Raw genomic sequence first — 13,853 nt, forward strand, 5'->3', positions numbered from 1 at the left:
CCTGACCTGCTTGTATTCAAAGCTGTTCTGTCCAACCAGTGCAGGTCTCCAGCACAGTCCAGGGGAGGGCAGAGGAGAGATGTAGCTCAGCCCACACATGCGCTTGGTACCTGCGTTTCCTGTGTGGTTTCCCTTGAAGAACAGTCAGTGCTGGTGGGAGCCCTGCGCTGCACAGACCGAGTCTGAGGGCCAGTTAATGGGGCGGGGGGGGGGGGGCTCCTTCCCCTCTCTGAGCACCTGCTGGGAAATCAAACCAGGGCCGCGCTTGGCCAATGGAGGATGAAGAGGGCTACACGGTATTAAACCTCCGGCCGAAGCAGAGACAACCAGGCCGCCCTCCGGGAGCTGGGCCCCAAGGTAAGTGACTGAGCATCCTCCCAGGGCGTCCACTTTCGCAACACAGCGATTACAGGGTGCGGCTGGGGCTTCACAGAGACCCACAAGAGCTGAAATTTACTGGGACCTGGACACCCAACTCCACTGGACGGCTCTGACAGTCCCAGGCTGGGCCTTCACATGCCGCATGTCTGAGAGGGGATGAGGGAAAGCGTCTCGGGGCGTGTGGATGACCCACAGAGTGAAGCACAACTCCCTGCAGCAGAGAGTGAGTGAAGATACTCCCTGTATTTCCAGTGTCACTGCTAAGGGCTTGATCTGGCTAATACTTACTCGTGGGTGTAGGATTTACTACTGTGAGTAGCACCATTGAGGTCTGGCATTTTCTTCAGCATTGCACAGCGGGAAAGTATCAAACCAACAAAGCACCCAGTAAATGTTAGGGCTACGATAAATCCACTGGTGCGGTGCTTGACTGACCACCAGTAAGTGTATTTTCAGCGGACATTGAATGCAAACAATGGGATATGTTGACACTGCTGTGATAGACAATGGAAAATGCCCTGTAGCCTCATTATGAAATCTGACTGTGCATCATCATTCAGGGGGTTCTCATAGCCTAGGATCTTGGTTTAAATGGAGACTGATGCCACATTTTCCATAAGGACGAGGTAGCCAGACAATGTTGCACCAATTTAATGTGAACATCAGTGGTCCCAGACGTTATTCTTTCCTTCCTTTGCCAGCGAGGACTGGGGAAATACTGCAACAAATCTTCCCAGAGATTTGTTTGATTTTTGAGCTGCGTTTGGGCCCCTTTTGTGCTCACTTCCTGCAAATATCCTAACTTACAAGCTCCTGAGCAGGAATAATTGCTCAGGAAATTATTACATGCTTGGAGACAGGGAATTTTTAAGCAAATATATCGGCGAAGTTCCCCAGCAAGGGGCACGGTGAGTTTCCAGTTTGCAGGGGAAGGGGATCTGTAGGGGGCAGGGGAGGAAGTGTGGCACAGCGCCATCAGGTGGTCACTGCAGGTATCTCTCAGGATGGGCAGTGACAGGAGGGGGAGGCTAGAGAGACACCTGGGATAGGTCTACACTGCAGCTGGACACGTGTATCCCAGCCCAGGTAGCCAGACACACTCTGCCACCTCCCAGCTGCAGGGCAGGCAGGTACCCTTAGAGCTGCAGTTCCGGGGGTCTCTGAGCGAGGGCTGATCGGCCACAGGTTTGGTATCACTGCAACTATCAGTTTAGAAACAACACAGTGACATTGGTGCAACTGCTGGGGAGGATCCGGTTAGAAAGGTGCCTTGTGCTGCTCTAGCTCATTCCCATCCTCGTGGGTTCAGCTTCCCAGCGCTGCATTCTGGGGGCACCACCCGGAGGATGCTCCGCTGGGGCTGAGGGGGAGAACGACTCCCGGTGGGGGCTGCGCTGGCCCCAGAGGGGAGCCCATCCCCGGGTGTGTTACTGTCCCTCCCGCTGGGGCTGATGGTGTGTTACCAAACACGACTCTTCCAGGTTCCCCTCGGTACCCGCGCTGGATCTGGGTGGCTCTAGGGCTGGCCGGGGCCGGGTGCCTCGTCCTGCTGGGAGCCGTGGTAGCACTGGCTGTCTGGGGTGAGTAACTCGAGGCCGCTGAGGCATTTAACAGGCTCATGGACGTTATTTGTACTAGAGGGTCGCACACTTCGTAGCTTGTGTCGAGCTCACTGCACCGACCAGGGGCTCCTGGCAGCCCCCTCATCCCCCATTGCAGGGACTCCCTGCAACCCATCCCCCTCCCTCATCCCAGGGGTTCATTGTCCCCCATTCTCCCCCCATTCGCCAGGCGCTCTGTGTACCCCTCCCCCCATGCCAGGGGTTCTGCACATCTCTCCCATTCCTCCCTCCCCCCACACCAGGGTCACACATTGTCCCTCCCCCATGGCAGGGTCTGGGTGTCCCCCCACCTCTGCCTCCCCATCTCCAGGTCCCCACTTCCCCCCCCTAGGTTTGCCCCCTGGCCAGGTTTTCCCAGGATTGCCCCTTTGTTGAGGTCGCTGTCCTGGGAGATCTGCCAGGGTGCTCAGTCCACGCTGCCAGCTGTCCAGTTTTATGGGCTCAGGATCACGCTGGGTATTTGTACCGCAGAGGTGGCAACCTTCCCCCGCAACCCCATCTCCACTCCAGGTCTCTGCTTCCCCCCACCACTGCCTCATCCCTCTCATCCCCACTCCGCTTCCCCCCTACTAACTGTGCCTGGCAGGCTCGTATTTCTGTTAGAGGTCAGGCTACAGACAGCGTCCACATGCAGCAAGTTAAGCTGCTGTCTGTGATCTGTGCAGGGGATGCCAGAGAGACTTTCTACTGGCAGCACCAGGCAGCCTGGGAAGCCTGATTTTTCCCCTGAATCCGGCTTTCCTGGGGTTCCGATTTGAACCAGAATCATCTGGATTCTGCCCATCAGTGCCTAGAACAGTCCCTGGAATGGCAGGATGGGTCGGATGCGGCGTTCCAAAGTTACCACGTTACAAACAGAGAAATGCTGCCACGTTGGGGCCAGGCCCCTACCCCAGTGCAGCAGCAGTGAGAGGCTCAGGCAAGATCAGGGCTGCACAAACATACCACGAGACAATCCCTGCTCCAAGGGGCTCAGAGTCCAGCTAAGCACCATGAATTCCCCCCTCCTTCCACAACCCCGCTGTGAGTCCAGCTCTGAGTCCAGTCCATGTGTGACACTTAATCGCCACCCCGTGGGACAGATGTTATCCCAGCAGGTGCAGTTAGGAGCTTAGTACATGACACTCGTGTGAGCTGACTGGGACAGCGTCACTGTTACACTTCCCCTGTGTGTGTGACACACCCAGCCTATGTGTAACCCCTCTGCCAGGTGGTGTCACCAGCAACAAGGGCCGGGTTCAACATCTAGGGGTTCCTCTTAACAACACAAATCAGAACTGGCTTGAGCCCCCAGCCAGTAATCTGGGAAAACTAAACATCCTTGGGTGCTTCTAAGAGACAAAACTTCCCATGTGTACAACAAACAAAAACGTTTAGTTAAAGGGAACCCAGCATTAATTTGGGAAAACACCCCCACCATGATTGGTAAGTCCAAATACCCACCCCCCCCGTGTATGCTGGGCAGTGTCCTTTGCTTCAGTTTCCCACCTTCCAATGTGAAAGTCAGATGAACAAACACGCCACTCCCCGCTCCCTCCACTGCACCCCACTCACAGCTGCCATCCTTAGTCAGTGAAGATCCAGAGTTTAGAGGTGCAGTCACATGGGTTCCCCCCTCACTGTCACTGCTTGTCGCTCACTGCCATCTGACGTCTAAGAGTCAGCCCCTAGACCCGCTCAGCAGTGATCTCAGCTCTAGGAACCACTGAACAGAAACAAGGACTCTCAGTTGAGTCCAGTCAGCTCTCTTTAAACACGGGAGATGTGTCTACACTACAATTAAACACCTACAGCTGGCCTGGAGCAGCTGACTCAGGCTGTGGGTCTGTAAAATTGCTGTGTAAACATTTGGGTTTAGGTTACAACCTAGGCTCTAGGACTCTCCCCACACCAGCAGATTCCCAGCACCCAGTTTCCAGCCTAAGCCTACATACGTACATTACAATTCTAAAATCCTGCAGCTCAAACCCAAGGCAACTAACACCAGCCAACCACAGATATTTAACTACAGTGGAGACATAGCTTAACACTACAGGCAGACACCACAGACAATCATAACTCTATTTTACCCATACACCAATCCTTAATGAGAGTTGGCATCCCTACCCCGTGCTTAGCAAAATGAGGTTAAGGTTAGGGTGATCCCCTCAATCAGGTCAGGCAAAGCACAGTTCTGCTGCCCTTGACCTGTACAATCAGTAGAACAACATTTCATTACCCTGCATTCAATTTGTAACCCATCACCAGCCAAAACTGATCATTTTGACAAAGCGGGGCTGTCTGCTGAACGCCTAGCCAGAGTAGGCGTGTCTATGCAAATACATTCTGCTCCTGAGACCTTCCCCCAGTTCATCACTAGATATCAGGGGAGACCTCATCAGACCCTGCTTACAGGTTTAATGAATGAGTTTGTCTCTCTGCCCCTGGCCTAGCTGCGATGGAACCTTGATTTTACACCCTCTACAGGCTGGTTTTTAATCCCTAAATAGTTGCCTTAGAAGTGACTGTGATGATGTTTTGAAGTTTCCCAATTGCCTGTCTTGTGTGAAGGACAGACCAGAGGAGCTACAAACGCATCAGAGAATGATGGTGCCAGAATCTTCAGTAGCACTGAATGCAGCTCCTGCCTGGAGGATTTCCAGTCTCGCTTGAAATCAATTCTGTGTGAACCCCACAATGGCAGCTTGGCAGGTAACCCCGGCTCCTACTGTCCCAGAACCAGGAGTCACTCTCCCTGGAAGAGTTTGCAGACTCCCTGTGACTGAAAACCCAGTCACCGTGTTAAAGGGACACTGTCAGCTTGAAATACCATGGGCTAGATTCTCATTCGCACCAAGGTCCCTTCATTTACACTACTCCAGCACTGCCATCTCCTGCTGCTCAAAAACCATTAGTCAGGCCCTCAAAAATCATAAGATTTTAGAAAAATAATACTTTTGTGGTTGGGTTTTTTTTTTCTTACTCACTTTCTGGTTTCTGAGCTTCTAGGTTGCACTAAAGTCACATTTTCAAACTTATCTTTTTTTTTAAAAAGTGAAATTCTCACAATCCCCTGACTCCAAGAGCTGGGGCTCAAAGGAAAAAACACCAAATATAATTAAACTTGTGCTTAAATGTGAGAGTTGGCAACACTGCTGCTTGGGCAGTGAAAAGGAGGCTAAATGTAGGAGGAAATTTACAGTTTCCAGGGGAACACGTTTATTTTAACCAAAAACTGAAAAATTTCAACTGAAACATTTTCTGCGGTGATTTTCATTCTGAAAAAAAAAGGCAATTTTTTGAGTCAAGAAAAGTGGACAGAAAATTTTCTATCAATTCTGCTCATAACTATGGCAGGAGAACAATGTTCAGCCAGCAGGGTGATGTTTAAGTTGATAGGGGTGCGGAACGGGACGACCTTTTAATATGCTTGAATGCTTTGGGTGTCATGTTGTGCTATACACCCTAAGCGCCTCTGTCTTTTTTCACTTCATCCATCCCAGTGGGTGGGTGCAAGACACACGCTGTGGCTGCCTTTGTCTGTACCAATATGGCTGGGTTACTCTCCCTTGTTGGCTGCAGTGGTGCTGTGGCAGGGTTGGTCCCAGAAAGTTAGCGAGACAAGACCATGGGCCAACTTCTGATGGTGAAAGGTACAAACTTTGGAGGTCCACAGAGCTCTTCTTCGGGTTTCCTCTGATTTCCTCTCCCAGCCCCAAAGAAGAGCTCTGTGGAGCTCCACGTTTGTATCTTCCACCAACAGAAGTTAGTCCAGGAACAGGAATTACCCAGCTTGTCTCTCTCTTTCCTTGTTGCCGTCGTCCTCTTTATCTCCACCTGTTTCATATCAGATGTCTGGGCTGGGAGCGCTTTGTGGCAGAGATTGTCTTACTATGTGCGTGCAGTAGGGTGACCAGATGTCCCGATTTTATAGGGACAGTCCTGATTTTTGGGACTTTTTCTTATATAGGCTCCTATTACCCCCCACCCCGTCCCAATTTTTCACACTTGCTGTCTGGTCACCCTAGTGTGCAGCATCCCTAGCCCAACCCCAAACCCAATCCAGGGCAGGAACCTCTCAGCTCTACTGTATTTCTTTGTATTGCAGTCCTGCCTCGGGGATCGAGGACCCCTTGTGCCAGATGCCATAAAAAACACATCCCAAAAAGACAATCCCTTCCCCAGGGAGTGAACAGTCTAAGCACAATAAACAAGTCTCAGCCCTTTGTGCAGAGGAGCAGCAGTGACATCTAGTGGGCAGAATAATTCCCATTGCTAGAGCACAGACAATCTTAACAAAAGTGTAATAAATAATACAACTGCTCGAGAGGCGGGATCCCAAAGTGCTTATGGGAATCATTTCCCCCACCACTGACATGCAGCCACCTCTGGGGTGAAACTCAACAGCTGTTCAGCAGCACACAGCACTGGCAGACGATCTCTTAGGGGAATGGTTGAAGCAGAATCCACTTCCCTATTGGAATTTCCCAGGGCATTTGTGGGAGGCAAATTGTAGTCCCCCGAACTGTAATTTGAACCGACTCAGACCTCCACCATTAAAGAAGAGCCATAGGATTTGTCCTGACAATAATGGGACCTTGCTTTTAACTCTCAGCTGAATCATGACACCAGCAGAGGTACAGCACCCCCAGCTGCCAGGTTGGGTCTCTGGGTTCAGTTCTGCCTTAGTCAGGGCAGGGGTGGCCCTCCTTCTCAGTCACCCCTATTATTTGTTTCAACACTGAGTTTCCCTTGAGGTCTCCCGTCAGGGCCCAGCCTGAGCCCTGGTCTACACTAAGGTCGGGGGTCGAACTAGGGTACGCGAATTCAGCTACGTGAATAATGAAGCTGAATTCGAACTACCCTAGTTCGACTTACTTACCCGTCCAGACGCCGCGGAAGCGAACTCCGCGGCTCCAAGGTCGACTCCGGCAACTCCTCCTGCCGCGGTGGAGTACCGGTGTTCGAACTAGCGCTTCCGGGGTTCGAACTATCACGTCTAGATCAGACGCGATAGTTCGAACTCCGAGCAGTCGACCCAGCAGGTAAGTGTAAACGTGGCCTGAGTCTGTCTCTGTTCAGCTTTTATAAGCTGACATAGTCAGCCCCCAAGGAATCACATTTGAATGCACCAAGCCAGAGATTCCTCCCAGCCAGTGATTGCTGCATCAAGCCCAGAACTTGTGACTGAGTCAGAGCAGATCTTTAGTCAGAAACCAACTCTGTGTAAAGACTTGGAGCGAATTCTCTCCTCTCTGGCCTCCCAGCACCTTGCTGACCCGGCCTACAGCGTGCCTGGCTGTTTCAGTGCTGACCCTGAGAAAAGCCCTCGCTAGTACATTGAGAGCAAAGGCTCTTTACGTGCCTGTAGGGGAAACTCAGCAATATCTAGAACTAGAGCTGGGACATTTGTAAACTTGTTTTATGGAAAATGTGAAAAGAAATGGAAGTTTGCTGTCCTTTGAAGGAAGTAAAAAGCAAAACTGATCTCTCTCATTTCCAGTGGGGAAAATGTTAAGGGTAAGTGGTTTTTAACTCATGAAAACTAAATGAAATCCTGCCCATGGGAAAAAAAACGGTATTTCCATTTTGTATTTACATACACACACACACACACACACACACACACAGAGTCAAAAAAGAGAACAATTTCAACTAAAATAAACACTTTCCTTTTGGTCAAAATGGCAATTCCCATTAAAAAAGAGCTTGAACGAGCATTTTCAGCCAGCTGCGGTTTGAATTTTCAGAATGAATGACACCTCTGTTCCCATCTCCCCTTCCAGAGGGCTCCGGGTGCAAACTCTGCCCCAGGGACTGGCTGCTGCATGGGGACAAGTGCTATTGGCTGTCTAAAGAGAGTAAAGACTGGACTGGGAGCCGTGACGACTGCTCGGGGAAGAGCTCTCGCATGCTCGTGATCCGGAACCAGGAGGAGATGGTAACATAAAATACAGGCTCATCAGACTCCAGCTGCAGAGAGACATGTGTCCCTAGTTATAGTCCCAGAGCAGCAGGTTTATCCAGCCTGGCTCTACCCCTCTGCCCCATTTCTCCAAACTCTGCTCTGGGGGGTTTTCTCCCCTTCTGGGGCATCTGGCTGATTAACATACAGTTCAGAACCAGACCCCCACAGCGTTCCCACCCCAGACTGCCCAGCTGGCTCCTGCAGGTTTTGCCCCCCTGAGCCCTGTCTGGGAGCTCAGCAGAGTCATTCTGCATAGAGCTACTCACACAACCCCCCTACTCCACCAAATCTCACCCTGCCCAGACTGACCTCGGGCTGCCCTTGTAGCCCCAGCAGGCCTGGCTCCTGGTCACCTGCTTCCTTCACCTGAACCTCTCAGCCCGGGGGCACCTAGTGACAGGTCAGGCTGAACCCAGGACTCCCTTAAAGGGCCAGCTCACCAAGGACTGGTGCAGGTTTTACCATGTCTTCATAGAGAGACTCTGCCCACCCAGGGGCGAGGGTGAATTAGCTCAGGGGCTGATGGGTTCTCCTGCTGGCATTATGGGCGGAGCCACTGAAGCCAAAAGCAGGTATTAAACAGGAGCACTAAGGGAATTCTTCTAGCCTGTTATGGCATATTCACCCCTCCCCCTCTGCTTTGCGCCTCACAGGATTTCATACAGGATGTTACACAAGGTTCAAGCTACATCTGGATTGGACTTACGGTGACACCCGCAGCAGGGAAATGGACCTGGGTGGACGGTTCCCCGTTAGATCCAATGCTGTAAGTGCTGCCTGACATTTCCTGTTTGAGATGTTTGGGAAAAGCTCCCATTATATAACTTGCTGATGTTAAATATCCAATGTCTGTCTAAGGCCTTAAAAGTTTAACTACCTCGTACCTACCAGCGTAACTACCTCGGTTAAGGGTATTTTTGCTGTGCCCGCAAAGGCCCTAGTGTAGCTGCAGTTATACCAATGTGCCTGTGCTTACTGCAGTGTAGCTTATGCTGATCGGGGGCATGGGCATAAGCTGTAGTGGTAGAAGCCCTTAGATATGGATATAGCTGTGTCCACACTACAGGGCTTCCAGTATAACTGCCCCAGAAACACCCACTAATGTAGTCAAGGTCTAAGGTGCTGATCTGGCCCCTATTACCATAGTATCTGAATAAACAGAACAGGGCAATTATCGGGTGATCCATTCCATCGGCTACACTAAACTTCTGGCGGTCAAAGGTTTAGGGTTGCCCCATACACAAGGTTGCATCCCTGATCATCCTGGCTAATAACCGTTGATGAACCTACCCTCCATGAACTTACCCAATACTTTTTTGAACCCAGTTATACCACCTGCACGAGAGGCACAGCGCTTATGTCCATGTAGCAGGGCAACCCAGTGCCCACATAGATGTTGCGTCACTTACATTGCCTGTTGGCTGTCACTCCTGTCAATTTCACCCTCTGCTCTGTAGCCTGGGGCTCACAGCTGGAGCCATGAAATTGACAAGAAAGCTTGGTAGGCTCCCTGCTGTGAAATTAAGCCCTGTGCCACACTCACAGCTGGGGCTGTTATCCCAGGGCAGTTGAGGGGCTCCAGCTGTGAGCCCCACAGAGCTGTCAGTGCCCCACAATGCCCCACTTCAGTTGGTGTGAGTGCACCTGTTAAGGACGTGCATCACTAGCAGCAGGAGGATAGTGTGGAGACTAACAGCTGATTGAATTACTTTGGTGGCTGTACGTTGAACTAAATTAAGTCAACCTAATTTTGTAGTGTAGACAAGCCCTCAGACTTTGGTTTTAAAGGAAAACTGAGATGCAGGAGCTCAAGGTGGCCACTTCCAACAAAAAAGCACCAGGTCACTGACCCATGAGTTTCAGTCTAGTTTATTCCTTGCCAGAGACCCTCTAACTCAGCTCACCTCCTGGGCTGCCTTCTCACCTGAAGCTCTCTAGGAAAGTTACACATATGAAGGACAACACCAGAGCCAAGCTTCCCATTAGAGAGAGGTGTTATCTTTCTTCCCCCTATGGGCCTTTCCTTGTTAAAGAGAACCACAATGACATTCTTAATTCTGCAGCTTTCAAGTCTCAGGCTCTGCTGAAGGGAACAGCTGTGGCTGGATAAGAGGCAGCCGGATTCAGTCTGAGACATGTGGTGCTGAGTTCAAATGGATCTGCCAGAAAGAAGCTGCCGTGATATAAACAGTTGGGTCTGAGGATCCACATTTGTGTCTCTGTAATGCGCAGCATCCTGGGTTTAGTCTCCCGGGGCGGGATTGGGCTTTAGGCAGAGCTCTAAGCCGGGGGCAGAGCAGAACCCTGGGAGGTGCTGGGACTCAGGTGCCCCTCGCTGTCACAGTCCCTTGTTATACCAATAAAAACTAGCAGGATCTTATTAAAGGGGAAAAGACATTTGTCACATTTCATAGAATCATAGAATGTCATGGTTGGAAGGGACCTCAGGAGGTCATCTAGTCCAACCCCCTGCCCAAAGCAGGACCACTCCCCAGACAGATTTTTGCCCCAGAACCCTGGGTTTAGCAGGCCAATGCTCAAACCACTGAGCTATCCCTATTGTAAATACCATAATAAAATAAAAGATAACAGAAAACAACATTGTTTGGCTACTTATTCCTATGAGATGAGATATATATATAATCTCCATTCACACAATCATTCATACAAGTTCTGTGTAGATATTATAGTTACCAGCCTAAAGTTGCTTGTGACAGAATACTGGCCAGGTATCTTGTACACAAGAGTGGAGCCGAGTCCGGGTCAGGTGCACCTGATGCTCCTGGAGGCTGGCAGCAGAACCATTGACTCAAAGTCCTTATTCTCCAGAGTCCAGTTTTATAGGGATTTTTCCCTATGTTAGTTCTTCATTCTGCGGTTGCTAGGTCAATCAGCAGATAGCTGGCTCCATTCTGTCAGATGTTTCCTTTGAGGTGCTGGGGTGGATCCCAGTTCGCCCGCCGGGGGTCATCTGGTTGATTCCACTTGACACCTTCTTCGGCCAACACTAAATTTTCTAGGCTGGTAACTCCCTTTAACCATTCATTCATCATTTAAACTAGACACTCATTCACATATACTTTTTATCTTAACTACATTTATTTTACTGTCTCTATCTTTTTGGAGTGTGAGACTCCTTGTCTTTTAACAATTAAAACATAAAGTGAGATAAAAATGAATTAACAGAGGTGGGGGGTCTCTATTTATATACTCTAATAGCCACCGGTTTGGCTTACCGCGGTGGTTACAAGGTAGTTACATAGTTTTGCCTGAGGCATAGAGTTAATTGATGGCTTGCGCGCTGAGTTAAAGTCAATTGACCAATTAGCAGCTTACAGAGTCAATTGACAGCTCGCTGGCTGAGTTAACAGTGCTGAGTCAATTAACAAATCAGCGGCTTACAGCGGCCATTTACAAAATAAAGTAGCGGTTACAAAGTTTCACTTAGAAAACAGGCACTTTGACATCAATTGACGTCAATTAACCAGTTAACAGCTTACAGCCCCTGCTACAAAGCAAAGTAGCGACTTCAAAGTTTCACTTAGAAAACAGGCACTTAGAGTTAATTGACGTTTAACAAGTTTTGTACAGAGTATCTCTTTGAGCAGGCTTTACACAGACACAGCTATTTCTAACAATAAATCCTCACAAACTTACTTCTAACATCAAACTTACTTCTAACATAAACCTTACAAAGCTATCAATAAATCATTACAAATGTACTTCTAACATAAACCTTAAGTTATAAAGTATTACTTAACAATAAATCAATAAATCATTTCTCATATAATCCATGTTTAATATAAACCTTCTTTAATATCCCTACATAATCCCCCTTTTGACACTACGATATACATGTATTCGTTAGTGTCACTTTCTGTGTAACCTGTTTAAAAGAAGGTACTGTGAGGCAACATGGGTTTGTGATTCCAATCTATTGTACAGTCTTTTTATCCAAAAGCACATGCTAAACATTCCAATAATACAAATACAATTTAATACTAAGACAACTATCAAGGGATGTAGCATTACTGATAGGATGCCAGTAGTGGTTAGGGACCATCCAGAGAATATATCATACCAATGATAAGTTGTTATTTGTTTCTCTGCAGTGGCAATCCTTAACGTCCCTGTTGGCATGTATAATATGAATAGTCCGATTTCCTACTTGGTTATTTGTCTGTTCTAAGAAATTGGTCACTTCTTTGCTTTTAATTAGGCTATCAGTAAGATCTTGCCATTTAATTCCAAGGTCAACTGAGAAGTCGGCCGGCTCAGCTGTTAGTGTTAGCTGAGACTTTTTTGGCTGAGGTAAATAGTAAGTGTGCTTGTTAGTAAAAACAGTACTAACATTACATTTACATTCATCTACTGGAGGGCTGCTAACACTCCCATCCTCCCAAAATACTTCCTCCCGCAAGTGGATACATACACATTGTCCATTGTACAATACCCTGGTGTCATTATCCAATTCATCCCACATACATGATCCCAATGAAACATCTTTACTACAAGGCTCTGGGGCAACAGGTAATGTGAGACATACCCACTTTTGAGGAGTCCATTGTGTACAACCTCTAGTGTCCAATAGTTTTCCTTTTTCTCCAGCCCACTGGCTCGAGGTCCGAGGCAGCCAGAATGATCCCATGTGTAATATGGGGAGTGGGCTAACCTTCCACACCTTTGCCTCCAGAGCCTGTTGATGTGCTATTTTTACAATTATTTCCCCAATTAGCAAGTGTGGTTTTACAGTGCTGGAAACATACTGCATCCAGTTATATTGGTAAGTATTGAACAGAGATCTTTTCCTTTGGTTTAACAAATGCATTAAAACCTTAATATTACCCCAAATTACCCAAAACATTTCATGTTCCAAAGTGGATAGGGCAAGTACTTCAGTGCATCCCATAGCTATAGCTGTGTGGTTTCCAATTTGTAGATTTTTCTTATGGAGTAACCAGGTGGTAGTATTCAGCCATTGCCATAGATTCCATTTGGCTTTTAGGTTACCCAAGCCATTTTGGACTAAGTCTACATTCGCGTGTACTTGTTTTTGTATGAGGCTGTCCTGTAGTTGGGCCAGGGAGCTTAACTTGTTTTTAATAGTTTCCAAGTCCACTGAGTTTGCAAGTCCCGCTCCTGCTCCAAATCCACCTAGCATAGTATCCATAATATTTCTTTTAGTTCTGGGATGTGGTGTATCTGGGGGGGACAGTTTGTGTGTCCTTATCCAGGCTTGTAGTATAGGGAGGGGAAAAGGCTTACACTTTGGTTCCACTTTTGAGACATTTAATCTTGTCCAGTCCATGTCAATTTTTACTTCTACCAGCAGGGGGCTCACCAAGACTTTCACGGGAGAAGTCTGAATTTTAAATAAGGCTGGTTTTGTCATTGGTAATGGGGTGTTTTTTTACAAACATATGTTCTTTTTCCCATTTCCAGTCACATCCATTAGGGAATGGTTTCATATGTGCATGGTTTGGACAGTAAACTATGATTACTGTTACAAGGGTCCCTGACTTCACGAACCCATCCCATATATAAGGGAGTGAGGGATAGTCTGAAAGCTTCGTGGTATCTCCTGCATATCCTTCCATGCGCACCCCTACCATCCAATGTTTTTCCCGTCCTATGGGGACTGAGATGTTTGCTTGCAGTCCCAGTTCCCCATCCCCAACATATACATGAGTTTCCCCTAAGGGTGTTATTGTTAAATTAGTTTTTAAATCGATCCATCTTAGGTGAATATCTGGTTGTTGTACTGGGGGCCATGGAATGTTGTATATGTGTGAGTTGCTGTGTGTCAGCAACGCGTTGAGGATTGTTTTACCTTGTTCCAGGTATGTTGAATCATGGCTATCATTGTTAGGGATTGGTGGAGATTTGTGCATTTTTCCTTTGGG

At 48.4% G+C, this 13,853-nt stretch overlaps 1 protein-coding gene across 1 annotated transcript; it reads left to right on the plus strand.

The window, feature by feature from the left end:
• Nucleotides 1-272: 272 nt before the first annotated feature.
• On the plus strand, nt 273-10,318 carry LOC123345885 (killer cell lectin-like receptor subfamily F member 1). The gene is made up of 6 exons (XM_044982942.1): nt 273-357; nt 1,863-1,961; nt 4,527-4,694; nt 7,769-7,923; nt 8,604-8,716; nt 10,014-10,318. Exons 1-6 carry the CDS (start codon nt 273-275, stop codon nt 10,135-10,137), a joined length of 744 nt encoding a protein of 247 aa, XP_044838877.1. The 3' UTR covers nt 10,138-10,318.
• The last annotated feature ends 3,535 nt before the right edge of the window (nt 10,319-13,853 follow it).

This window comes from Mauremys mutica, chromosome 12 (assembly GCF_020497125.1).
Source record: "Mauremys mutica isolate MM-2020 ecotype Southern chromosome 12, ASM2049712v1, whole genome shotgun sequence".
Taxonomy (NCBI): Eukaryota; Metazoa; Chordata; order Testudines; family Geoemydidae; genus Mauremys; species Mauremys mutica.

What these genes read in the sequence shown, in the direction of transcription:
- LOC123345885 (XM_044982942.1), top strand. Translation starts at nt 273, where the DNA reads ATGGAGGATGAAGAGGGCTACACGGTATTAAACCTCCGGCCGAAGCAG. An exon ending in TCCGGGAGCTGGGCCCCAAG is followed by an intron (nt 358 to 1,862) that starts GTAAGTGACTGA and finishes CGACTCTTCCAG; the next exon opens with GTTCCCCTCGGTACCCGCGC. An exon ending in TCCGGAACCAGGAGGAGATG is followed by an intron (nt 7,924 to 8,603) that starts GTAACATAAAAT and finishes TGCGCCTCACAG; the next exon opens with GATTTCATACAGGATGTTAC.